Source organism: Metarhizium acridum (assembly GCF_019434415.1).
Source record: "Metarhizium acridum strain ARSEF 324 chromosome Unknown scaffold_586, whole genome shotgun sequence".
Taxonomy (NCBI): domain Eukaryota; kingdom Fungi; phylum Ascomycota; class Sordariomycetes; order Hypocreales; family Clavicipitaceae; genus Metarhizium; species Metarhizium acridum.
Window position 1 is genome coordinate 320437 of NW_027094048.1, and position 24338 is coordinate 344774.

The window sequence follows — 24338 nt, forward strand, 5'->3', positions numbered from 1 at the left end:
CCCAGAATATCGGTCAATCCCGACCCCCGGCTTGCGAGATATGTCTTGGCTTGAATTTAGTGCAGAAGGCTTCGACCATGAAACGCGAAACGAGCAGTCGTCTGGGCTACGATTCTCAACATCAGACAGGACAATGGGGAACCCAATCCCGCAGCTGCGCACTGGCACCATCTGTCCTCTTTCGTTTGCGCGGGATATGCGAAGTTGGTGAGTCTTGCTGATGTTACCGAATACCTTTTCAAGTAGAGCCGCGCTAACGAGATGTATAGATATTTTGCTCGATACTCTCAGCTTTTGTCTTTTCGAATCTCCAACATCCTGCTCTTCTTACAGTGCGGTGAGATTCTCGTCCAAATGGTTCTCTTGGTTCCTGAATCTCAGAACAAGACCATGTCCTTGCCATCCATGTACAAAGGCGTCTCACCCGAGGATTCCTCGCAAGGAGAAGTGGGCTGGCTGTTTCCAGTGCCGCTGGTTATCATAGTCTGTAAGTATCAAATGCTATTCTGTCGCCGAGGGGAAAGCGAAGTTTACTAATTTATTGATATGAAGTCGCCTCTCGCGTGAGCCGTTTTGTTGCTCAGAATGTGCGTTCGCGAACCAAGAGTTGGAATGATGCGACGCAGGCCAGGTAATCGACTCTGAGTACTGTGCTCAGTCCAATGCGGAGTGTGAAAGCAATGGGATTATCGGAGGCTTTCGGCAAGTACATGACGGACTTGCGGGACAAGGAAATTGATAGGTCCAAGCATGTTAGATGGATGCAGGTTCTATACCATGCCAGTGGTAGGTTTGTTGAGAGCATTATACACCTGAAGCAAAGCTAATGAGAGCTAGCGAATGCGAATGGAATCTTTACTCCAGTAATAACGGTGCTCTTGTATACAACCTTCGTAGCCTCCAGGGGTGAAAGATTGGATACCAAAACGGCCTTTACAACAGTGGTAACTCACCCGGCGAATATGATTATGACCATTTCCCCCAAATTTGTCGGCATTATGGCCAATGCTGATCGACTACAAGCCTTTTTGCTTGAACCTTCGCTGGTTGACTGCAGAAAAATCATTGACGGAGACCAATTTACAGAAAGAGAAAACTATACAGGAATACGCCTTGACGATGTTACAGTCAAGTTCAAGAGTAACACCGCCGCTACTCTGAAGCATGTTAATCTGAACCCTCCAAAACATTCGATAACTGTTTGTGAGGGCTCAACTGGCTGTGGGAAAACAACACTGGCCAAGACGATACTGGGCGAGGTCTCCCCGGTCCAAGGTATCGTGGTGGTCTCCTCGAGGCGTATTGCATACTGCGATCAGCGTGTCTGGATCCCAACTGGTACTATTCGAGATATATCTTGCACTTTTGCAACAAAGGTCGACGAGAACTTGTACCAAGAGGCGTTGAGAATCTGCCGTCTTCACTATGACCTTCAAAGACTGCCCGACGGAGACAGGACTGTAGTAGGAAGCCAGAGTTGGGGTTTGGAACTTCCTGCTGTTGGCAACTTGCACGGCCCTGTACGCCGCCTTTAACACTTTCACGACATACTGGTTCAAATTACGGACTGAGAGCGATGGTGATGGCGTGGTATTCTACATTGTCGGCTACGTTCTGCTGGCATTCACTGCATGGGCTGCTACCAGTGCAAATCTGTGGTGAGTGAGGACAAGACAGACTTTGCGATATGAGGTAGCCTCTGACTATCAGCCGCTAGGAGCACTTTTATTCTCCTTGCACCAAGGTCCGGAAGTCTACTTCACCAATCACTTCTCACAACTACCATGGCGTGAGTGAACTTGACAAAGAAACATATAAAAGTGTATGGGGCTAATCGGGTATAGTGCGCCTTTGCTATGTTTTTCTTCCACGGATGTCGGGGTTGTTCTTAATAGGTATGGACTTCTCCCCACCTTGTTTTGAGAAGATGTGTTTGCACTAACTACAAAGCTAGGTTTAGCAAAGATATTTCGCTTGTAGACAGGCAGCTACCCCTTTCATTGTCAAACTTGTGCTCTCGTACGTATTTTCACGAGCGAGTGGCATACCGTTGGGCCGACTATGTTCAGAAATCTTCAAAATGCCGGTTCAGGTTGTGTTCCTAATGCAGGTTCAAAGGCTCCTTCTTGTCACTCTTCCAATATGCATTGTCATAGTCTAGCTGGTTCAGAAAATATTTCTCCGGACGTCTCGGCAACTTCGAGTTCTGGAGTTGAAATCTTACTCCTTGAATTCATGGTTCCTCGAAACAGGATAGACCGGCAACAACTGTCCCAAGTTCCCCGGAACATTATCCGAAAACGCGCCTTCATAACGGTCCCCCAAGAACTACTATTCCTCCCATCGCACCCCTCGGCTTCAATCTGGACCCGGGCGCTCAAGCATCTGAAGATATGTCACGGGAGGCCCTGCAAAGTGTTGGTGTATGGGATGCCGTCTGCGAGATAGCCCGTGGAAACGACGCGGATCCTTTGTCTCAACATGGCCAAGCACTATCCGTTGGACAACTCCGGCTCATATCCATGGCCCGTGCCATAGTAAAGAAGAAAATGATAAGCCAAGGAGTCGAGTGTAAAGACGGTGGAGTCAATGTAGACTCCCCGAGATCAATACTTGTCTTGGATGAGGCAACTGCATCTTTGGGTACAAAGACTGAAGAAACAATACATGACATCATCGAATATGAGTTCGTTGCGGATGGCTATATGGTAGTTATCATAGCACATAGGATAAGTGTCTTGGCGAAGACAATGCGCCCAGGGAAGGACAAGGTAGCCTGGCTACAAAATGGGAGAGTGTTCAAGGTTGGGGACTATGAAGAGATTGCCAAGTTTGCCTCACCGACTGCCATCGGCAAAGGGCAGTAACAGAGTCACTTTAGATGACCCGAAGCAAAGTCGGAAACATATCCAACAACAATTTAGCGACCCCAAAGGAGCAGTAGACATTGACAGCTCCGGCAACAATAGTCATGACAGAAGGCGCCAACCACCGCCACAAAGAACTAGAAACCAGTGAAAAGCATTTGCAGTCGTCACACCGCAAGAGTCGATCAAAGATCACCTCCGAAACGGTGTTTACAAGCGTGTGCGTGAGGAACGCGCCGTAAGAGTACCTGGCCTGGAATAAGCTAGACTTGGAGGGTCTTATGCCATGCTGCGAAATATTCAACCAGTGCCGGGCAGACTATCATAAATGAAAGCTCGTTCCAGAGGACGTACAGGAAAGCCGGGACGTTCCATCCACCACCGAGATCCGTCATGGACTGCGCCATCCAGTCTCTACCCGCATCTCGAAACAAGTACGGTATCCAGACAATGGGCAGTGTAGCAAGGGGTACTAGTACTGCGGCAATAACGGAAAACGACGAGTTGTCGGCCTTCGTGTCCGAGGCACCAGCATTATCCTTTCCACTCGCCTTGCCTAACGTAAACCCTCCCACGAAGGAAGTGTCATGCTTCCACGACGCGTGTCCCATGGTATATGCCAAGATGTACTGGGAGGCATAGGCTGGCTGGAGAGCTACGATTTTGAGATTCGCACCAAGGGGGTAGTAAAGACGCGCAAGGAAGCTGAGCGCCGCAGCACCGATCCATCCATACCTGGCAAGCCAGATATACCAAGAAGGAGGGCTATGATGGTCGTCATTTCCGACTGTGTGATTCTCCTTCTTCCCATTACGCGCGGCAGTTGTTTCCGCCCTCGGTGCCACCAGGGCGGCTACAGCGTCCATGACGAGCAAGTTGATAAGATACCACACCGGACCCCGAATACCACGCATCGTTGAAAAGTACTCTGCCAGCCGGTCCGCAATGGAAGAAAGCGACGGTTCTTCAAGCGCGATTCGATGGCTCGCTGGCTGGACGACTAGTGTGTACAGAACAGCAATCAGGCCCAACCTCAAGGACTTGCTCTTTACAAAAGACCACCGGGCTCGGTCTGGGTCTTGGTCCATCCGCTCAAGTGACTGTGCCGAGACACGTCCAGATATCAGGTCACCGGAGTCCTGAAGTCAGATTATAGGCGGGTCAAGGAGCAATGTTCGCCCTTGCTGAAGGCCATCTTGCAGCTCCTGGTTGGTCAGAACTTTCAAGACGGATGATGAGGTATGAATTGTACATTCTCTGGGTCAAACGTCATGTAGAGCTAGATGCAAATATAGTGTTTTGATACCTCCTCAAAAACAAGCTGCTTGGTGGTTGCGGCGGGACGATGAAAGCGTCGCCATACACGACATGCCGCCAGGAGTACTTTTCTGGAACAGATATTTTCACCGGAACCAAGCGCCAGACTTTCAACTGCGGCTAATAAGTTAAAGGGGAATGACTGCAGGTTGTTGCCGGCACTGATGGGAGACCCATTAGAGTAATATTCCGATTGCGACAACATCGGAGGACAACATTGCCATCAATTAACCCAACAGACAAGTCTTCAAAACACATCAAGCCACACAAGCACTGCAGCACTAGAGAAAACAGTCTTATTGCCTTTACCAATGAAAGCCGTTAGTTGCCCCTTTGATGGTTTGCGTAGTGACTGAGCAGTGTACTACTGCTGCTACGGCATGTACCTGTGGTTATTTACAACCACTGACTCCTCCTCCAGCTCATCTAAAAGCTGCTGGCCGCCCAGCCATTGAGAAGGTTGTAGTTCTCCAGGGGCGAGGTTCCGCGAAGCGTCTCATAATGAAGCCTGCCGCCACACTCGGCGCCGTTGAATACATGGGCACACTTGCCCTTCAACAAGGCGGCAACCTGGGATCCAGCCTCCATTCCCTCGAACCAGGCGCCGTGCAAGAACCCAAAATACTCGGCGCTGGTGGCCTCGCCCGCGAACCACAGCCGGCCCGTGTTTGCCCGCAGGTTCTGGTGCATCTCGAGAGTGGTGCCGATGGGCCAGTTGGAGTAGCTGCCGAAGCACCACGGCGTCTTGGTCCAGCGAGGATACATAAAGGCCAGCGGCTCGGGGACCGTGGCGTTGGGGAACATTTGCCGCAGGACCCCGAGCGCCTCGGCCTTGGTCTGCTCGTCGGTCTGCTGCTCCGCTCTGTAGGAGCCTTCCTCGGTGACGGTGGCAAAGATGATGTTGGAGCCGGGCATGAAGCCCTCGGTCGAGAGGGACTGCCACACGGGGTAGTACCCGCGCGTCGTGGGAGACGCGTAGAGGAAGTACTGCGCGTCTGCGGGCCAGAAGGTCTCGTTGAACTGCATGAAGATCTTGGTGTAGGTGCCCATGCTGAACTTTTGAATGGCCACCCGCTTCCACTCGGGGAGCCGGGGCTCAAAGGCCACGGCATTGTTTTGGAGGACGCCGAGGGAGAACGTGCAGATGGCGTAGGCGGCCGAGATGCACGAGCCGTCGCTGTTGTGAATGGTGACGCCGTCGTCCGAGTAGGTGACGTTTGTGATTTGGGTCCTGAGAAGCAGCCGGTTGTCGTTGTTCTTGAGAAACGTGTTCGACTCTTCTTCAATAATGTGCCTGTAGCCCCGGGGGTCGATGACGAGGTTGTTGTGGTCGCTGAACTGGTGGAAAGTGAGGTTGTCACTGGCGGCACCGAATATCAGAGACGACTCTTCCGGGGTCAATGCGGCGTCCCAGTCTACCCGGAATAGCAAGTCAGCCTCTTGAGCTGGCTTACGATGATGTAAGTAAATGCTAGTACGCACCCCAGTTCCACCACTCAACCGCCTGGCGCTTCATATCGGTGTGCTTCGGGTTCCATCCGGCCATGGCAAGACCAGCGCGGGAGGTTTCGTCTTGGGCGTTCTCTGCGAGCATACGGCCGGCCCTGACGGATGCTCTGGTCCATGCTTCATCATATTCGTCGAGTATGTCGCTGTAGTCAGTGTAGCCGGTTTCGTCGTAGGTCAAGATGGAGCTATAGTTGGAGAAGGTGTTCTTCAGGTTGTACTTTTTGGCCTGGGGCTGGGCGTTAGCTCATAACGAACAAGGGAAACGTCGTATTACGTTTTTTTCTTGACCAAGTCGTCCTTACCAAGGTCCAGATGGGGTTCTCTATGTCTCGGGTTACCATCTTGCTACCAAAGCTGAAAGGATTGACCACCTACCTGGGCCACCTGGACTGCCGAGGCCCTGAATCTGGATTTGAAGTGTATTAGTCTCGATGATAACCATGGCAAAGATTCCTCCATGATACACACACCCAGTTTGGTCCCAGCTCAACCACATAAGGTGAGCCATCTTCTTTTTTGCCAAAGTTCGTCTGTGTAGCACGGCCACCGACTCGGTCATTGTACTCTATGATGACGAAGTCGGTGATGGAGTTATTTGAGAGTGCTTGCTGGTGTGATTGTGTTAGACTTTTTTTCCTTGTTTTATTGGCATGAGAAAATACTTTGGACATACTGCTGCGGTTATGCCCGCCATGCCGCCGCCCCTGAATGTCTGTCAACTACAGATCGTCACAAGTCATGGACGACTTACAAAATGGCAACGCTGGTTTTTCTGCAAGTCGCATCCTTGGGAGCAGATCTCGCAACATGAGCATGCGTCGAATGAATGCCAACCGCCGCAATGGCAAAAAGTGCGGTGGAATGTTGTAGATGCATCTTGACGCACATAAGATTTGGACACGGAGCAGGCGAGCTCGGCTGGACCAGAGCGATGAGCGCAACCGGCATCCTTATGTACACTTGCTTCTCTCAGCGTGTACAAAATGCTCCGACAAACCTATTCCTGGAATGGAGCTCACATGGGGCAAGGCCATGATTGACGGGCCTAGACTGCACATCAACAAGTTGAACTGGGTCAGTTTTGCGAAACACTTCCCGGCGAGGTGCTCGGCAGACTCGCCCATCACTCTATTTCAACCTCGCCCAGTCCCAGTAATCCCCATTTAGCCGCATCTGCAGGACTAGCTTCTCCATCCTGTCTGGCATGAAGCGGCAAAAATGCCCGCTTCCCCGCAGCCATTATAGCTTGCGCTCGCTTATCACAGCCCCGGACTCTCTTTGGCCAAACTAGCCCCTGCCGTCTCGATAGAGTAGGGGTGCTGATGGGTTTGGTTATTGGTTGAATCGGGTGGCATCGGTCATCGGCCCTCACGTCCCTCCGGCTGCATATTCATCCCCAAATATCAAGAACGGGCCGGGACGGCGCCCGAAATGTCTCCCATTCGGTTCTCCGCGCGTTCCGGCAACTGAATAAACATGGCAGACACGGGTGTTGAGAGTCTCTCCGTTTGTTTCCCACTGCTCGACTGTGCTTGGTGTCGTTGTCAGTCGTCCCTGCACCGACATCTTGGAAACGCCACAAAAGAAAAGTATTACGAACTGGGCAAAAGAAACATGATCATGAAGGAAGAGTACGAGCACAAAGACGACGCCCCGTTGGCGGCGATGGGTCATCGGCCCGAACTTCATAGAAACTTTTCTACATTATACGCACCTGCGAGGCCTGGTCGTGATGCAAGCTGACTCGAGCCGTGCGATGCCGGTCTATGCTGGGTTTGGCCTTTGCCGTGCTGGATGTCAGTAGACACCTCCGGAAACCAACCCTAACCATGGACATGGGAGCTCAAAGCCAACGGCGAGTTATGAGCAGTCGTGGACAGCCCTATCAGCAAGTCTTTCAGTCAGTCTAACTTCCGGGGGAAGTACGAGCATCATTTGGGGTAGGTAACATCGTTACTGAATCTGAGACCTTGCTCGACAAACTCGGATTGTTTCAAATTCGGCCTTTACTGACACGCACAATGCAGGTCTGGTCACGGCCGGAATATGCAACCTGTGCATTGCAGCCTCTTTGGCCGAGTTTTTGTCCGCCTATCCGACATAAGTGCATTTGAGCCCCCGTCAGAGACATTGCCCAGCGTAGTACTGATTCTTCAAAATAAAGGGCTGGGGTACAGTATCATTGGGTGGCTGGTAAGTCAAGCATTGTACTCGCGAAGCATTTACAAGCCACGTTGTATAACAAGAATCCAGTCGGTACGAACCATCAGCCGCAAAGAGGATGCTGTCATTGCCTCCATTTTCACATTTGAATAGTATCTTGGCCTAAATGGGTTCCTATACTGTCGTGCATCACCGGCTGGATTAATGTCGCAGGATGGGTATGTCCTGTAGTATGGTCGCCTTCTACTCTTCTCTTTGGACTAATTGAGTCCGTGCCAGGTTGCCCTAATAGCTACAAACGCTTTATTGTCCAGCCAGTTGATTGTGGGTATCCTTTCCGCTCTTCATCCGGTATGTTTGAGATGGCTCACGTCCTCTCACCAAAAGTCGATTCCTAACTAGAAGCCAGGCATATGACCCGCAAAGATGGCACCCATTCTTGATTTACATCGGACTAACCTTGCTGTCGTTTGTGATAAATGCCTCCATGAACTAGCTGCTTCCTGTTATATACCACGGAGCCTTCATCTGGTCGATTGGTGGTTTCGTCATCGTGTCCATTACTGTCCTGGCGTGTGCATCGTCCGATTTCAACTCGGCCTATTTTGTTTTCTGCAACTTCATAACCAAACTGGCTGTAGGTTTTGGCATAACTGTCCCGGTATGATAAAACTTCAAATCACACAAATGAATAAATGGAAACTAATGATTCAACAGGGCCCGATGGTATTTCCTGGTTGCTTGGTGTTCGTAGTCTTTCCCTATTTTCGTGCGGAAACTTCTTGGGCTGATGTAATGTAGCTTCTCCAAGGCGGACTTGGCGTCACTGCTTTTGTTAGTATATCATTGTCAGTGTATAGCGAATAGAACCGGCTGACAGCAATACGACGCAGGATGATTGAAGGTAGACATCAATCAGTCACGCAGCCATATCCATCGGAAACTCTAACAATTTGTACCCAGAGATCCCCCATGCTGCTTCTGAGGGACCTAAAATCATGGTCGTCTGTGTCGGAATCGGCACATTCACTGGCGCAATCTTCCTCATTGTCTTGTTGTTCGTCTCCGGAAACATCGACGACGTTATCGGCTCCAGCGCTGGTCCGCTTCTTCAGATCTTGATTCATGCGACAAAAAGCAACGCCGGAGCCATATGTTCTCTGAGTAAGCGTTCAACAAGTCGTCATGGCACCGATTTGTGCTCATCTTTCCCAGGCTACCGCTGGTGTGTCTTGTCTTCGCAACGCTCAGTGTAATGACAACTAGCAGCCGAATGATCTTTGCGTTTGCAAGGTATGAGCGCGACCGGTCCCAAACTAACTATAATCTATCTGTTAGACATATCCCATTTTCACTGACGCGAGATAGGGACGGCGGTCTATCTGCCTCGAAATCCTTCGCCAAGGTTCATACTAGACTGGGACTTCCCCTGAACGCTCTAATCCTCACCTCGGTCATTATGATCTTATTTAGCCTGATATTTCTAGGTTCAACCAGGTACAACATGTTTCCTTTATCCTTGAAAACTGAAACAACCACTAATAACGTACAGTGCTTTTAATGCCATCATCTCGGCATCAGTTGTTGCCCTTGATCTATCGTATGCAATGCCCATTGCTGTGAATTTTATTCAGGGTCGCAATGCTCTGCCGGACCGAAAGTGGAAGCTACCAGGGTGGTTCGGATGGACTGCTGACTGCATTTCACTGTCATACATCTCACTTACCACGCAATTGTTTCTATTCCCTCCCGGACTTCCTGTAACCGGGAGCAATATGACTATGTTGCCTGCCAAAACACCATAGCCCTGTCATACTAACAACTACCTCAGATTACTGTATTGTTGAATTTGCCATCACCATCACAATATCTGTATATCTGTATTTCAATGGATCGTAGATGGACGGGAAAACTTGACAGGGCCGCGAGTGAACCTCATGCCGGAGAGCGCAATGCAACCTTCCACCCAGTCTTGATTTGATCGCTGTCCGGCTGAGACTTTCTGAGTCCTGCATCGCAAATACGTAATGGGAAAGTCAACCGGCCGCGTATGCAGTAGATGCTCTAGGGGTAACACATCACAATGGCGTGGTTGGGGGTTGTCCATGTGAAAACTACAGGCGAATCGGGCGGAACACAAACTAAGCCATTGTGCCGCTGTGCAATACTGTGACACCAATACGCACTCTAGTTCAAGCAATGTGATACTGTGATGGGGTAGAATGGCTGCAGCAATGTCGGCCCTGTCCGAATGTAACCCAAACAACGAACCGCGTACATTGGGCATATGTAAAGGGCACCAGATTCGGAAGGCCTCAACCGTGGCGAAAATAAAATGCGAACTGTCATAATGACCTATGTATCATCCACTCAGAAACATGAAAAGGGGCCATACGAGGCAAACTTGCGTCGAGTTTTAAAAAATAGTCTCCGGAATACCGTCTCATCATGGACCCAAACTGGTGTCAGGGCTTCCCTCATGACGCTGCGCTAATCAAACTCCTCGAGTTTAGCAGCTCTACGCCCGAACCTATAGTACACGATGCCTACGGTCTAGACAAGACCTATGCCGAGGTGTTGGGAGATATCCTGGAAACTCGGGATAGAATTCGCAAAGCCGTTTCGGCGTCGAGTCTCGACAACTGCGGCATGCTCCGTGAAGCTGCACCGTACACAGGATTCCTTGGACTGTCTGGATACGAATTTATTGTTGCTTTCTTTGCCACGCGAGCCCTAGGCGGCGCATGCATGCCTTTTGGTACAGTGTCTTGCAAGGTCCATCATGTACCAGTTGAATACTGACGCAATTCGTCATGATAGGAGCCGGGATCGTACCACAAGAAGCGCACTCATTCCTCGTCGGATCAGAGGCGTGCGTATTGCTTCTCGGCAAGGATAGATTAGCCCAGGGACAACAAACCAAGGAGTACAGCCAACAGCACGACTATAACTTCGAGCTCGTTCGCATATCAACTGATGCGCCGCCCGCCGCAAGCAACTCCATCACCGTCGACCACTCCATAAAGTTAGATGACGGCGGCCCAGGTTTCGTCATCTTCACTTCAGGAACCACCGGTCCGCCAAAGGGGGTGGTCCTCCCGCGAAGATGGCTTTCATTCGAAGGCACAGTCGAGCCGGGAATCGCGACCATCAGCGAACGCCCGCCTCACTGGATAGGAGGAGCCTATCCAATGCTGGAAAGCCTACTGATCGGTCGTCGCGTGTACATTCTCAAGTCCGGGGCCACGGCTTCGGATATATGGGATGCCTTTAGAAACCACAAAATTGACCACATGTCTTTCACTCCTGGCATTTTCCGGCACATGAAACAGGACTACCAGGATAGAATCTGCAAGTTTCCACAAGATGAACAGAGACTGTACGTAGAAGGAATTCGAAATTTAAAGACTTCGTGGCAGGGAGGCGGTATGCCCTCCGTCTCGATGCTGGAATTCTGGAGAAATCTCATTGGGAAACCTATCGCGATGAGATACGGATCTACAGAGCTTGGTGGATTGGTAACAGGACATGATGGACTTTCAAAGATAAAGGTGCGTCTATACTTCTGTCACTCAATGAAGAATCCCGCCCGAAGGTCTAATCAAAAGTGAGCATCAAAGTACTCTATTGGAACTCCTTTGCCAGGCATTGATCTCAAGCTATCCAATGGAGACAGCGGCGCGATCCTTGTCAAGAGCTCCAAGATGATGACCCAGTATGCCCAAAATAAATCTCAAATACATGGTCGTGCAAAGGGGGCTAACATTCGTGATCGCGAAAAGCTACATCGGGGACGAAAACGGTACCAAAAAGGCCTTCGACAGCGAGGGATACCTGGAATCCGGGGACACTGGCCACATGCAAGACGGCGAGCTGATCTATGATGGGCGAGCTTCCAACGAATGTATCCCCCCCCTTTTTCTCTCTTCTTGACGTTATATGTTTTTTGATCCTTGCGACTGATTCGAATACAAACAACCAGACATATTCTTTGACGGTTATCGAATCCCCATATTGGCCCTCGAACACGCACTGGACGACCTCCCCTATATATCAGAAGGCTACATCGTCGCGGTGCCGGACCACGAGGCCAACGAGCTCTGTGGAGCGCTTGTTCGCGTACAAAACACCAGCAATGACGAAAAGGTCACCTTGGCAAGGATACGGTCTGATCTCTCCGAAAATCACGCCACGTATACGCTGCCAGTGGTGCTGCGCATTCTGAGCGACGACGAGCAGGTGCCGTTCACCATATCCCAGAAGCCCTTGAGGAAGCAGGCCGCAAAGAAATTCTTCCTGGTAGAGGACTACTGGTCCATTGAGAGCCCGACGCCAGGCGTCGAATATTGGAATAACAAGATTGAGAACAGACAACACACCGGGAGGACTTGGGATTGGGCCGGACTGCAGCGGTGAGTACTTATGCAGCAGGGAATATTGGGCAATTATGAGCAGGTGCACGACGTCAACTCGTATTCCCAAGTATCTGTGACGCAATTTCACCATGAGCAATCTATTTGTAAAATAAAAGATAATATAATGCTGTGTACTCCGAACAAGATGCAGCACGTCCGTTTCGGCTGTCCATGTGAAACGCGAGATACTACGCTGGTGGCAAGATCCATCTTTGTTACACAAGGAGATGATTCGGAAATGATGCTGTGCATTGGATGATGCCGTACGTGCTGTGACATTTCCAATCGGGTGTTTGTATATCTTACACGTCGTATTTCACACAGAATGATGATAGATTGCGAGCCGCCGATTGCGCTGTGTAAGCCGAAAGCGGCGGCAGAGAGACCTTTGCTACATGTGGCAAAGAATCAACGTGATACTGTCCATTTTTTCGCTTGGTTCCGAATTTCTCTACGGAACGCTGTCTCCAATGCTTCCTGACAGAAATCAGGAAGCTTGGCCTTGGTTTGTGCCCTCGTCCATGGGAAGCTGCTCGCGATATTTCAGTTTGAGTCTTTGATGTAGAACAGCATGACCCAAGAGCCGAAAACCGCAGAGCTGGGTCAAGGATTACCGCCAACCGATATACATGTGAGTCCACATCGAAACCTATAAAGATATTTGCTGACGGAAACTTCAACGGCAGGCCGTTAGCGTCTCCCTTCCGAAATGGCGAGATACCGTGGGTTGGGCGACCAAAGATCCCCAGGTCCTTGCACATTTGAAGACGGGGTACCCTAGATTCTACATTCATCCATTCGTCGAAAGACTTGCTACACTGCTGCTGCAATTGTCGGTGAAGACCAAGTCAGTGGCGAGCTCAATCGGAGAGATATATGGGGGAGAGTCGAGAGCAGCAGCTGCCGCTATGCTATTTCCACACGCAATTTTGGGCATCTCTTGTCGCGATTACTTGCAGCGAGTTAGGTCGAATCCTTCAAACAAGGATGCAATTTTCACTTTTCAAATGGACTTTGCTGGTGAAGTGCGAAATGTCCATTCTGGAATTGCCAAGTCAACTTCAGAGGCGTTCCAGAGCCTCTGTATCGTAGTGTTCCCACATTATCTGTCCAGGGAAGCCAAGGCGTTCTGGCAACATACAGGCTTTGGAGTTACGAGCCGACATGCTCTTTATTGGTTGGAACGGGCGCCTTGTCTTCGTGAAGTTGTGGCAAGCATTCGTCAAGACGCCAAGTTACCGCTCGACGATGCAAAACAAGCCGCAACCAAGATCAGGAATCGAATATCTGAATTGCTATCTTCGGAGAGCAGCACGGTTAGAGCCCAGGATGTGTTTTTATACCCAAGCGGCATGTCCGCCATTGCCCACTCTGCATCTGCTCTTCAAGAGTTGTATAAAGGCTCAGCCAACTCGATTCGAGTTGCTGTTTTTGGGTAAGCAAAGAAACACCAGCAGTATATCTCAAGGCGCCCACATGGCTCACTCCAGTACAATAGCTTCCTATACGTAGACACGTTCAAGGTTCTCGGCAAAGTCAAACAAATCGAGTGTGTCCTCTACGGACATGCATCACCTGCAGACATGGACCAGTTGGAGCAGGACCTCCAGGATGGCATGGAAATACATGCCCTATATACCGAATTCCCGGGAAACCCTCTCCTCGGCTCGCTCGACCTCGAGCGTCTCTACAAGCTCTCACAGAGCTTCCACTTCCACGTCATCGTGGACGACACTGTCGGTACAGCAGTCAACCTAGACCTCGCCCCCTTTTGTGACGTACTATGCACAAGCCTTACCAAAATGTTCAGTGGTGCCTGCAACGTCATGGGCGGCAGCTTGACCATCTGCCCGGGCTCCGAGTCCAAAAGCGCCCTACACAGCACCTTGACACGCCAATACAGTGACACATACTTTCCTCTCGACTTGCTTGTCATGGCCCAAAACAGCAAGGACTTTGCAGAGCGGGTCCACGTTGCTAATGGGAACGCGGAGGCGATAGCCGCCAAATTAAGGGACCATCCGATTGTAGATAGAGTATTCTATCCCAGGGGCAGCGCAACGCAACATTTGTATGATGGGTACCGACGTAGACGACCACGAGCCAGGGAAGACGAGGACGGGAACGACCAGGCACAAGCAGGGTATGGCTATCTGCTCTCAATCCGATTTGTCAAGGATTCAGCCGCCATCGCCTTTCACGATGCACTGGACGTGGCCAAGGGTCCAAGCCTTGGTACCAACTTTACGTTGTGTTGTCCGTACACGTTACTTGCGCATGCGTCGGAGCTGGAGTGGGCATCAGAGTTTGGCGTTGTCGAGCATCTGGTTCGTTTGAGTGTGGGAATTGAGAGGCGAGAAGAGTTGGAGGAGACGGTGGATAGGGCCTTGGAGGCGGCTGCAAAGGCGGCACAAGCAGAATAGGCGGTTGGATGAAAAGGCGAGGGGAAACGAAAAAGGAAAATCACGATGGCGTGATGGTTGTGCACCATTCATCCCCATGTCCCGGCTAATCAGGCAGCCCCGACCGAAAATGCTCCTTCCCTGTGGATGGTGCATGCACGGCCACCAGATGTTTCCTTTTTCCTTTTCCTTTTCTTCTTTCTTTTTATACTGCAAAGTATTGAATCAAATCATTGACGCGGTTACAACGCAATGCCAGAGTTCAAATTACCACATGGTCGCCACCACATAACCCTTGCGCCTTTATTTCTCCGACTTCTTCATTGCCATTTCTCCCGTCCCATACAAATATCCGAAATGTGGGCAATTATTGGCTGCATCTAGGTAACGTCACATCGGACGGTAAGCCACCCGGCCCACCCCAACCCAACCCCACAATCCCTCTAGTCTGCTCAAGGGATGTAAGCTCAATCTCATACCAGCTCACACCCCAGCCAGGAAAACAAAACAACAGTAGGCTCCGAGCTTCTCACAAAACCTCTCGCAGCTAAGTGGTCATCAATAGGTCCTGTTTTGCATCTTATCCCTGCTGATATAACCCCAATTGATGAGCGGGGTTGGGAATGTTCGTTCCGGTAACCCCAGCTTCACAGCAGGCGAATCGTGAAGCCTAGCCTTAGAATAAAAGGCTGCCGACATTCCCGTCGATTTGTTCGACTCTGACGCCCATGTAGTCCCCCTATATATCGAGATCAAGGTACATCTGCTACCGTGAAAATGGCCCGTCTTCTCATGATTGCGGCTCTCGCCTCGTCAGTTTTGGCCACCCCAGCCAACTGCGACCCCAAAGTCCCCTCGGTCACTGTCCCAGCATGCTCTCGCGGCGTCGGCACGGTCAAATACGACAAGACTGTCCCAGATCTCAAACCGTTCCCTCGCACTCAGCTTGACCTCTGCTACACTGACACTCACCTGGACATCAAGTTCACCGCCCGCGACGAGGTTAATTTCTACTTCAACTCGTCCCAGGGCACCAATGACGACATCTGGGAGTACGAGGTCATGGAGGCCTTCATATACAAGGGCACGAACAACCCGCAGACCTACCTCGAGTTCGAAGTGAACCCCAACAACGTCACCTACCAAGCCTTTGTGTACAACCCGTCCAAAGTCCGCGCCGACGGCGCCCCATTTGACCACTTCTTCGTGTCAAACCCTCCTGCCGACGGGTTTAGCGCTCTAACCAAGCTCGACAAGCCGAATCAGTTGTGGGTGAGCGATGTCAAGATTCCCCTGGGCTTGTTTAATGTCGACAAAGGCCAGGCAAAGGGTACAGAGTGGAGGATGAACTTCTTCCGAACCGTTGTCAGCCCTCAGACATATCCTGATCAAGGACTTGGTGCGTGGAGTGTCCCCAATAAAGCGAGCTTCCACATTACTCCCTACTTTGGCAATGTGAAGTTTGTGTAAGCCGTTGGGCGGACATTTTGTAATTACTCATTGACCCAGTTTCGAGCTGTGCTATTGAGCCATTCATGCTTGGAATTTCTGCAGCTAATTCACTTCATCATACTTCCATTGCTAGTCAACATCAAAAAGTGCTCGCTGTGACTTATAACTACTTATGACGGCTACCTACCGTATTGAGGCGTCGCCTTCATCAAGGGTGCGTCTCCCGCGCCAGGTTGTTCAGATTAAGCCATCTTTGTTACGATGTCGACAAATTCTCAGGGAATGGCCCAACTCATAGAACGGTAGGTGAAATCCGTTAGTTTTTCCTTATCGCTAGAGGCCAAGATAAAGCAAGTTGTCTTGCTCCTGCAATCCGCTCCATGCCTCTTGTCGAATCCGGGGCATTCCCACGTTTCACCATTTTTACCTAAATCAAATGATCCCGCTACTGGCGACTTACACAGAACATTGCTACTTAATAATTTCAGTTGGATCAATAGAGGAAGACAGGTGGGAAAGTATTCGATACGAACCGTGTATGCTCAACTGGACGGCATGCCTCCTCTTCGCAATCCGATCGTACCAAGCTTCAACCCTGGCCCGTCCATTTGCAAGTTTGGAATGGCGACTACATCGCCACATGGACATTCGAATGGGTCTGCCGGCGTACAAGTTCATCACTTCACAGATGTTGCAAACTGGGAGCATGAAGTGTCCACTAAATTGTAAAAGCCAACTGGACATGCGAGGCAATCCTGATAGTTGTGGTGTCTGGGCCTCTTGTCTCTCACGCGATGGCGAAAAATTCTGGCTCGTCTACACCGGTGTGAAGCGCACGGCTCTTTTAATTAAAGATGCTTTCAATCATCGTCACCGTACCTAGCATAAAGAGGCCCACGCCGGACCTGATATTTGTCAACGCATCTGGGTTTGATCCCTCCATCGTTGTTCCACGGCTCTGGCGGGCGAAAACAGTCCGTCAACATGATATGGGATCATCGCCAACGACCGCACGCTTTCGCTGGAATAGCCCTTCAAGGATTGATGGTAAAAACGACGACAGACTAATCAGAAGAGAATAAATCAGAGGGACGGACCTAGGTTGTCGAGAGACCACAGCTCTACAAGCGCAACGGTTGGTACTATCTGCTCACAGCAGAGGGGGAAATAGCACACGAACACGCTTTGTACCTTTGCCAGATCCCAAAATATTCAGGGACCCTATGAGACTCACCCACAAAACATGTCCTTATCTCAAAAGACGCCCCTTTGCTGCGCTCCATCGTTCTGGACATTGTCGCATTGTCGAGACGCAGGGCGTGAAGAGTTTCCTCCTGCAACTGACTGGTCGGCCAGTAGGCCAAGCCCGAAGATGCGCTCTCGGCCGCGAGACTGCGATCCAAGAAGCATTTAAATTGGTTGTACGTCAAAACTGACCCAACCCCGTTCTTGTTCGGTGAGATCCCGGGTGCTCGAGATGAGTTGTATTGGAAAAATGGTACACGAGTTCCGCCAACCATTTGAGCTGCGTCCTGATTTCCAATGAGCCCGTATCCCCAGGTGAGAGGGAATTTGGAAGATTTAGGACGGCCAATTGATTCTCACGGGCCGCAAATCCATAGGTCGTGACCTTGTGACAAGCTGGATGATCTAAGTGATGCAAGCAAGGTCATTCGGCTTCCTCAAGAGGGCAGAGGAAGAACTGGCTTGTCCATCCCGCGGCGGGTGTCATCTTCAGTTCTACAACGCTGTGCTGGGTGCCGACAAGCATGATGATACAGTCGGGGCGGCGACGGGTAGAGCGATGAAGTCCAAAACACTACCACGTCTCCAGTCTGGTCGTCAAGTGTTCAATGTGTCAATTTTTTCGGACAAGTGTGGCCGTTACCAAGATCATAAAAGTTTCATGGGCGTCTTTGTCAAAATGGGGCACTCCGCATTTGGATGGCTTGGAAGCCGAGGCAAAGGTTGACTATTTCGTTCATCGACCGGCAAGAGATGCGTTGGACCGGTACTTGGTTTGATGTCTTTCTTGTTATTTTTTTTTTTTGGCCCGTGCGAATCATTCTTGTATCTCGGCTTTCTTTTGATCAAACTCTACAGGACGAATGTGCCAAATGCTCCTCGCGCCTTTTGCCCTGGTTCTTGCATATTCCAAGACGAACCCGGCAGCCATTGCACCTGGTATTATGAGGCGCTCGTTACAGAGTTGGGGAAATACAGCAGAATCGTGTAAAATGAACCGGCTCGAGCTGTACGATTTACTTGAAGGACTATTTCGAGACGATCTGGTCCGTTGTCCGGTTGATGCCACCGAATCCAAGACCACGTGCGGGTTCTTGACTCTGATTCACTTTATTGTTTAAGACATTCGGGCTCTATCCATCATGACAATTTACTACGGAGTACCACGGCTACTTGGTTCCTTACGCAGCTCCAACTCAAAAATTTTAGTGGTCAAGCCATGACTTCTTACATCTCGAGAGCCGAGCAGCTGCGTACGTTGTCTTTTTCCATCTCCATACCGCAACAGCGATGCCACGCTAAATCTGAGACTTAAAGCAGGCTGGGGGTATTCAACCAAGCGCTTACTGGGAGCCCAGCATCAGACAAGCGCTTCAGTGTTAGCTTCAGGCTCGAGTGCTCGGCACGCAAAATTGCCCGTTTGGGACGCATGGTGGGAGTAGGGTTGCCCAGACCTTTGGGGAGATCCCGGCACAACAACGGACATTTATTAATCACACTCTTTGGTGTGTCACCACATGGTGGATGTTCCTGTGCCCAAGATCTCTTGGTGTGAGGACTGTTGATCAAGTCGAAGTCGAGCACCTTTGTTACTCCGCATATGTCGAATAATGAATGGAACAGAATGGGCAAGTTTCATATCCATCTCACTTTGTCAAATAAGCTTAAATGGTGGGAGTATTTCAACTGTCCACCGAGATTCCCTTCCGCTCGTCATAGTCCCAGGGTTGATGTGGTGGCGTACGCCGGTGCCGAAAGCCGCCATCCCTATTCCCCGTTTGTCAGACAAGTCGGTTATTGTTGAACTAGAGGCCCATGGTCTGTTAGCGCCAGTTTCCTCTCATCCTGCGCTCACATGCATCTTCTGGCGGAAGGCGGGGGCTCGCGTACATATGTATGATGCATGTGCGAGGTTTAGGCCGTGCAAATCCCGGCTTGGGGGTGTTATATGAGGAGGTGGTTCCTCTTTTTTAGTTTCATCGCCATTTGCCATTCTTGCTGTTTAGTTAAACCTGTGCTGGCACCTGTAATTAACTGCCCCTGAGCGTTTACACGGGGAGATCATTTACCTAGCAGAGATGAGCCAGTGAACTTGCGTCCCAGTCATGATGCGCTTACGACTTGTTTTTCCTCTGGCACTTCTGGTGTTGGAAGTTTCTGCCAAATTGTCCAAAGTGGTTGACCTTTCGTACAGCAAATATAGGGGTGTCGCCTTGTCTAATGGTATAACACAATGGCTCGGGATGAGATATGCAGCTCCCCCGGTGGGGGACTTGAGATTTATGCCTCCTCAAGATCCTCTACACACGAACGGAGTCGTTGCAGCTGACCAGGTATGTTGGAACCGCCGTGCTCGACAAGAAACAAGGTTCAACTACGAGACATTATGCATGTTGAACAGCACTGTGGCTACAGTTCCTCGTAACAGCATGCAAAACATCAACTAACTATATGAAAAGCACGGCAAATACTGCCTCGCAACTGGCCATTCGCCAACCGAAAATACTACATCGGAGGATTGTCTCTTTGTCGACGTGCAGTCCCCCTCCCGGGCGGAACCTGGCTCATTGCCCGTTTTCCTCTACATCCAGGGAGGAGGGTTCAACCTAAACTCCAACGCCAACATCAATGCCTCGGGGCTCATTAAAGCCAGCGGGCACAATATCGTGGTTGTCAGCTTCAACTACCGCGTCGGTCCGTACGGCTTTCTTACCGACGGGAAGGACATCACGCCGAACAACGGACTCCGCGACCAGGAAAAAGTCATGCAGTGGGTGCAAAAGTACATCACCAAATTCGGAGGGAACCCAAATCACGTTACGCTCGGGGGATCGTCGGCGGGCGCCGAGAGCGTGGTGATTCATCTCACCGCACGCAATGGCACAGACAGAGGATACTTTCACGCCGTGACTGCGGAATCGCCCTCCTTCGCAACAACCTTGACCATCGCCGAGTCGCAGTACTTGTATCGCCACTTTGCCACGAGACTGGGATGCGTAGGCGCCGGCAGCCTGGCCTGTCTGCGCAACAAGACCGCCCGGGAACTACAGGAGCAGAATTTCAACATTCCGCTGCCGGGGGGCGCGAATCCGCCCAACTATTTGTACGTGCCTTGCCTTGATGGCGAGTACCTGACGGATCACACGTACCGATTGATCCAAGATGGCCGTTTCATCAGGGTCCCTTCCATATTTGGCGACGATACAAACGGCGGGACGAAATTCGCCCCAAGGAACGCCTCGACCCTCGCGGAGAGCAATTCGTTCATGCTGGACAACTACCCGTTCCTAACGCTGGATCTTATGGAAGAGATGAACAAGATGTATCCCAATCCGAACAAGACGTGCCCCAAGCTGGGCTGCTACTGGAGACAAGCCAGTAACACGTACCAAGAGGTGCGGTACATGTGCCCGGCACTGGCCATGACATCTGCTCTAGTCAAGGCCGGAATTGCAAACTCGTTTGCCTACAGGTGGAATGTGGAAGACGAGGCACAAATCAAGGCCGGCCTTGGAGTCCCTCATACATCCGAGTTTAATGCCATTCTGGGACCAGAATACGCACCAAGTCCGCCGGAGAGCTATAAGAAGGGCGGTATCAACTACCCGGCGTCGCCGGCGATCCAGAAATACTGGACAAATTTCATCCAGCACCATGATCCGAATCAGGGTGGCGACCCCGAGGTCAAGGTGGCCGAATGGACAGCCTGGTCAAGCGGTGCGCAGGACCGCCTTGTCTTCCAGACCGGCGGGAGGACTGAGATGGAACCCTTTGGGGACGCGCTGAACAAGAAATGCTCCTTTTGGGCCAGGTATGGCGTTCAGTTGCGGACGTAGCAAGGAAGTCGGAAAACAAGGGCTGCGGGTTGGCATTTTGGGTCCTTTTTCTTCGTGGTGACATGAAGTAGTCGACATAGAACTACGGTATACATACGCGGCTATATTTATTTATTTGGGCGCGTTGACAAACTTTTTGTTTTAACACGGGTTGTTATTATCAGTTATATATTGATAAAAGATGTCTATTATTCGGAACCTTGTCACTTCTATCGGCCTACCGCATATGAAACCAGAGGTGGAGGATCCTCCATCAGATGGTAGATTCATTATGCATTTATCCTTCAACATCGTAGAACTTATTGCTCTCTAGGGCCCTTGCTACTTCAAAAGTTTGTTCGATTGCGTCCTGTGCTACTTTCGTTCTAGGCGTTCATATCTCTCCACGACTCACCAACACTTGTCTCCGACGTGCGGTACCCTGCCTTGAAAATTCTGGCTCAGACACGTTGAGACTGGGCATGAGTTATATATGCAGTATTTTTATGTATGCGGATTTTCTATATTAATGTTCACTAATGCCGCCATGCGGGCAGGTGTGTCTTCATTTTCGGCCTCCTTCTTTACGGTAAGTGGCATCTTGTCAATGGCGACGAAACATCACCGTTTTGTTCCTCCTCGCTCACTCAATCAGGATGGGCGATGGTAAAAATCTCCACAGACAGGGGCTTAATCCGGACACTAACTGCAGGTTGCTGGATCTTGTCCCGCCTGGATGTCAACTGGTGGCTTGAGAATGAGATCCGCATTTCCTCCCCGCGTTTTATCTCAGATCCATCTCAGCACTCATCTGAATCTTACCATTAAAGAAAAGCGTCTGGGTTATCAACTCCAAAAACGGGCTTTAGTGTTTTTCAAACTCAACACTGGGAAGAAATGATGAGCCGGTGCCATCTCTGGATAAACGGTCGAGAAGTTGATGGGCATGGTGAGCGGTATGGCACGCAGCTTGCTTCGAACCAGTCCCACCTCATGATACATATGTATTAACCCCTTAACCTCATTATAGCATACCCATCGAGGATCCCGCTACTGGTGAAATAATTGCGCAGTACGTAACTAGACTTCTCATTCGTTCCATTTGCTAATCATCCCACGGCACACTCAGAAGTGACGCCGCCAACCAGGAAGATGTAGATGCCGCCGTTGAAAACGCACATCAAGTTTTCAAATCGGGGGTGTGGTCGAACGCGCCGCGACAGGATCGTGCCCGTGTTCTCGAAAGAATCGCCGAAATCATGACTCGGGAGCTTCCGGAACTGATCCGTTTGGAAGTGAAGCAGACGGGTCGCGCGATTCGCGAAATGAACGCCCAGATACCCTCCCTTCTTCGCTGGTTCAAGTACTACGCCAGCTTGCTACTCACCGAAGAGTTGCCTGTTCTACCTACCGTGGGCAAATTGCACAATTGGTTAGAGAGAGTGCCCTTGGGTGTCGTCGTGCAGATCACGCCCTTTAATCACCCTATGCTCATTGCGGTCAAGAAGCTTGCGCCAGCTCTCGCCGCAGGGAATAGCATCGTTTTGAAGCCCAGCGAGCTAACACCCATAACCAGTCTGCTTCTTGGGCAGATATTCAAGACTGCGGGTGTTCCAGACGGAGTAGTCAACATCCTGCCAGGATACGGAGCGGTTACCGGAAAGGCCCTTGTCAGCCACCCGCTGGTGAGAAAAGTCGATGTCACCGGTGGCACGATTGCTGGGCAGGCCATCGGATCCATCGTGGGAGGAAACCTCGCTCGTTATACGGCGGAGCTTGGTGGCAAGGCCCCTCTGGTCGTGTTTGAACAGGCCAATATCGATGCGGCGGTGAACGGCATCGCATTTGCTTCCTTTATTGCCACCGGCCAGACGTGCGTCGCAGCCACCAGGATCATCGTCCAGAACAGTGTGATGCCCACTCTTTTGGAGAAGTTGCAGCGCAAATGTGACTATATTTTGCGGAATATGGGTTCGCCGTTCAACCAAAAGTCCACCATGGGACCTCTCATTTCACTTCGGCAGCTTCATAAAGTTGAGGCTCTGGTTAATGAATGTCTGACTGAGGGAACCGGTAAAGTTCTTTGTGGTGGTGAGAGAATGACTGGGACTTCTGAGCTGGATGGCATCGATTTTGGAAAGGGATACTTCTATCCGCCGACGGTGATTACCTGTGCTGCTGAAAAGAGCATTACCCAGGCCAGGATATGGAGAGAAGAGGCCTTTGGACCCGTCATTGTCGTGGTTGGATTTGACAACGAGGAGGAAGGAGTTCTCCTTGCAAATGATGGTGAATTCGGACTGGGGGCTGCCTTGTGGACACAGGATCTGAGCCAGGCCTTCAGGGTTTCCAAGCAAGTGATCTCTGGAATTGTTTGGGTCAACACACATCACCGTAACGACCCGAGTAGTCCATGGGGCGGCGCTTCGAAATCTAGTGGCGTGGGCAGCGAGAATGGAATAAACGCCTATCATGACTACACGACAATCAAGAGCATCATCATGAATTTCGCGCCGGCTAATGAAATGTTGGCTCAGGACGACTGGTTTGGGAAGGGAGCGGGAGAAGTTCGGTATGGCTAACAAACCTCTGCTGCAAGATGTCAAGTATAGTGTCAAGTTGAACAGAATTATGGGAAAATGTTATGTATTCACCACCAGGGCTGGTAAGTAGTTCTTCGCATTAGAAAAGAGACGTGGAGCAAGTACGGAGTAGATTGCTAGTAGGGTGTAAAAACGGGTACCTCTAGTGTTACACTCTAAGTAGCACTAATTATTATAATAATATATATTTATAAGTTAATATTTATAATGCGCGCACGGAGTTACCTGTAAAGAGAGACCGAATTAGGTCTACTAGTATTCTAAGATAAGATATAAATTTCTATTAATTCTAGTTTAAATTATATAATTATAATTACGTGAAAAGTAAATATAAATTAAAGCTAAAACTCTTAATATATAAATATAAAAGAATTAATTTAAATATTAAGTAATTTAAATAAGTTTTAATCTTATATTTATAAATATTATTAAAGTTAAAGAGCTAGCTAGAAAAGGCATATAATAAAAGATAGATAAAAGAGTGTATTTTAAGCTTTTTTTTCTAAACGATCTAGACGGGAATTCTACCTCTATATATAACTAGAATATC

At 50.1% G+C, this 24338-nt stretch overlaps 10 protein-coding genes across 10 annotated transcripts; 7 read left to right on the forward strand and 3 right to left on the reverse strand.

Annotated features, from left to right (window-relative positions):
• Positions 1-662: 662 nt before the first annotated feature.
• J3458_021746 (uncharacterized protein) lies at positions 663-1535 on the forward strand (the record flags this gene model as incomplete). Its single annotated transcript, XM_066122719.1, has 2 exons — positions 663-786; positions 838-1535. The coding sequence occupies 2 exons, from the start codon at positions 663-665 to the stop codon at positions 1533-1535; spliced, it is 822 nt and encodes a 273-aa protein (XP_065972281.1).
• A 41-nt stretch (positions 1536-1576) lies between these two features.
• On the forward strand, positions 1577-1980 carry J3458_021747 (uncharacterized protein; the record flags this gene model as incomplete). The annotated part of the gene is made up of 4 exons (XM_066122720.1): positions 1577-1658; positions 1718-1789; positions 1845-1895; positions 1955-1980. 4 exons carry the CDS (start codon positions 1577-1579, stop codon positions 1978-1980), a joined length of 231 nt encoding a protein of 76 aa, XP_065972282.1.
• A 1150-nt stretch (positions 1981-3130) lies between these two features.
• Positions 3131-3955, reverse strand: J3458_021748 (uncharacterized protein; the record flags this gene model as incomplete). Its single annotated transcript, XM_007808358.2, has 1 exon — positions 3131-3955. One exon carries the CDS (start codon positions 3953-3955, stop codon positions 3131-3133), a length of 825 nt encoding a protein of 274 aa, XP_007806549.2.
• A 655-nt stretch (positions 3956-4610) lies between these two features.
• On the reverse strand, positions 4611-6034 carry J3458_021749 (uncharacterized protein; the record flags this gene model as incomplete). Its single annotated transcript, XM_066122721.1, has 3 exons — positions 4611-5599; positions 5667-5919; positions 5996-6034. The coding sequence occupies 3 exons, from the start codon at positions 6032-6034 to the stop codon at positions 4611-4613; spliced, it is 1281 nt and encodes a 426-aa protein (XP_065972283.1).
• Positions 6035-10304: 4270 nt separating this feature from the next.
• Positions 10305-12365, forward strand: J3458_021750 (uncharacterized protein; the record flags this gene model as incomplete). The annotated part of the gene is made up of 4 exons (XM_066122722.1): positions 10305-10614; positions 10677-11407; positions 11639-11760; positions 11839-12365. 3 exons carry the CDS (start codon positions 10305-10307, stop codon positions 11738-11740), a joined length of 1143 nt encoding a protein of 380 aa, XP_065972284.1. The 3' UTR covers positions 11741-11760; positions 11839-12365.
• J3458_021751 (uncharacterized protein) lies at positions 11910-12362 on the reverse strand (the record flags this gene model as incomplete). The annotated part of the gene is made up of 1 exon (XM_066122723.1): positions 11910-12362. The coding sequence occupies one exon, from the start codon at positions 12360-12362 to the stop codon at positions 11910-11912; it is 453 nt and encodes a 150-aa protein (XP_065972285.1).
• A 1143-nt stretch (positions 12366-13508) lies between the features above and the next one.
• On the forward strand, positions 13509-14810 carry J3458_021752 (uncharacterized protein). The gene has a single exon (XM_066122724.1). The coding sequence runs from the start codon at positions 13855-13857 to the stop codon at positions 14692-14694; it is 840 nt and encodes a 279-aa protein (XP_065972286.1). The 5' UTR covers positions 13509-13854; the 3' UTR covers positions 14695-14810.
• Positions 14811-15170: 360 nt separating this feature from the next.
• J3458_021753 (uncharacterized protein) lies at positions 15171-16251 on the forward strand. The gene has a single exon (XM_007808363.2). It carries the CDS (start codon positions 15451-15453, stop codon positions 16141-16143), a length of 693 nt encoding a protein of 230 aa, XP_007806554.2. The 5' UTR covers positions 15171-15450; the 3' UTR covers positions 16144-16251.
• Positions 16252-19475: 3224 nt separating this feature from the next.
• J3458_021754 (uncharacterized protein) lies at positions 19476-21206 on the forward strand (the record flags this gene model as incomplete). The annotated part of the gene is made up of 2 exons (XM_007808364.2): positions 19476-19703; positions 19830-21206. 2 exons carry the CDS (start codon positions 19476-19478, stop codon positions 21204-21206), a joined length of 1605 nt encoding a protein of 534 aa, XP_007806555.2.
• Positions 21207-22314: 1108 nt separating this feature from the next.
• J3458_021755 (uncharacterized protein) lies at positions 22315-23952 on the forward strand. Its single transcript, XM_007808365.2, has one exon. The coding sequence runs from the start codon at positions 22445-22447 to the stop codon at positions 23765-23767; it is 1323 nt and encodes a 440-aa protein (XP_007806556.2). The 5' UTR covers positions 22315-22444; the 3' UTR covers positions 23768-23952.
• Positions 23953-24338: the final 386 nt, after the last annotated feature.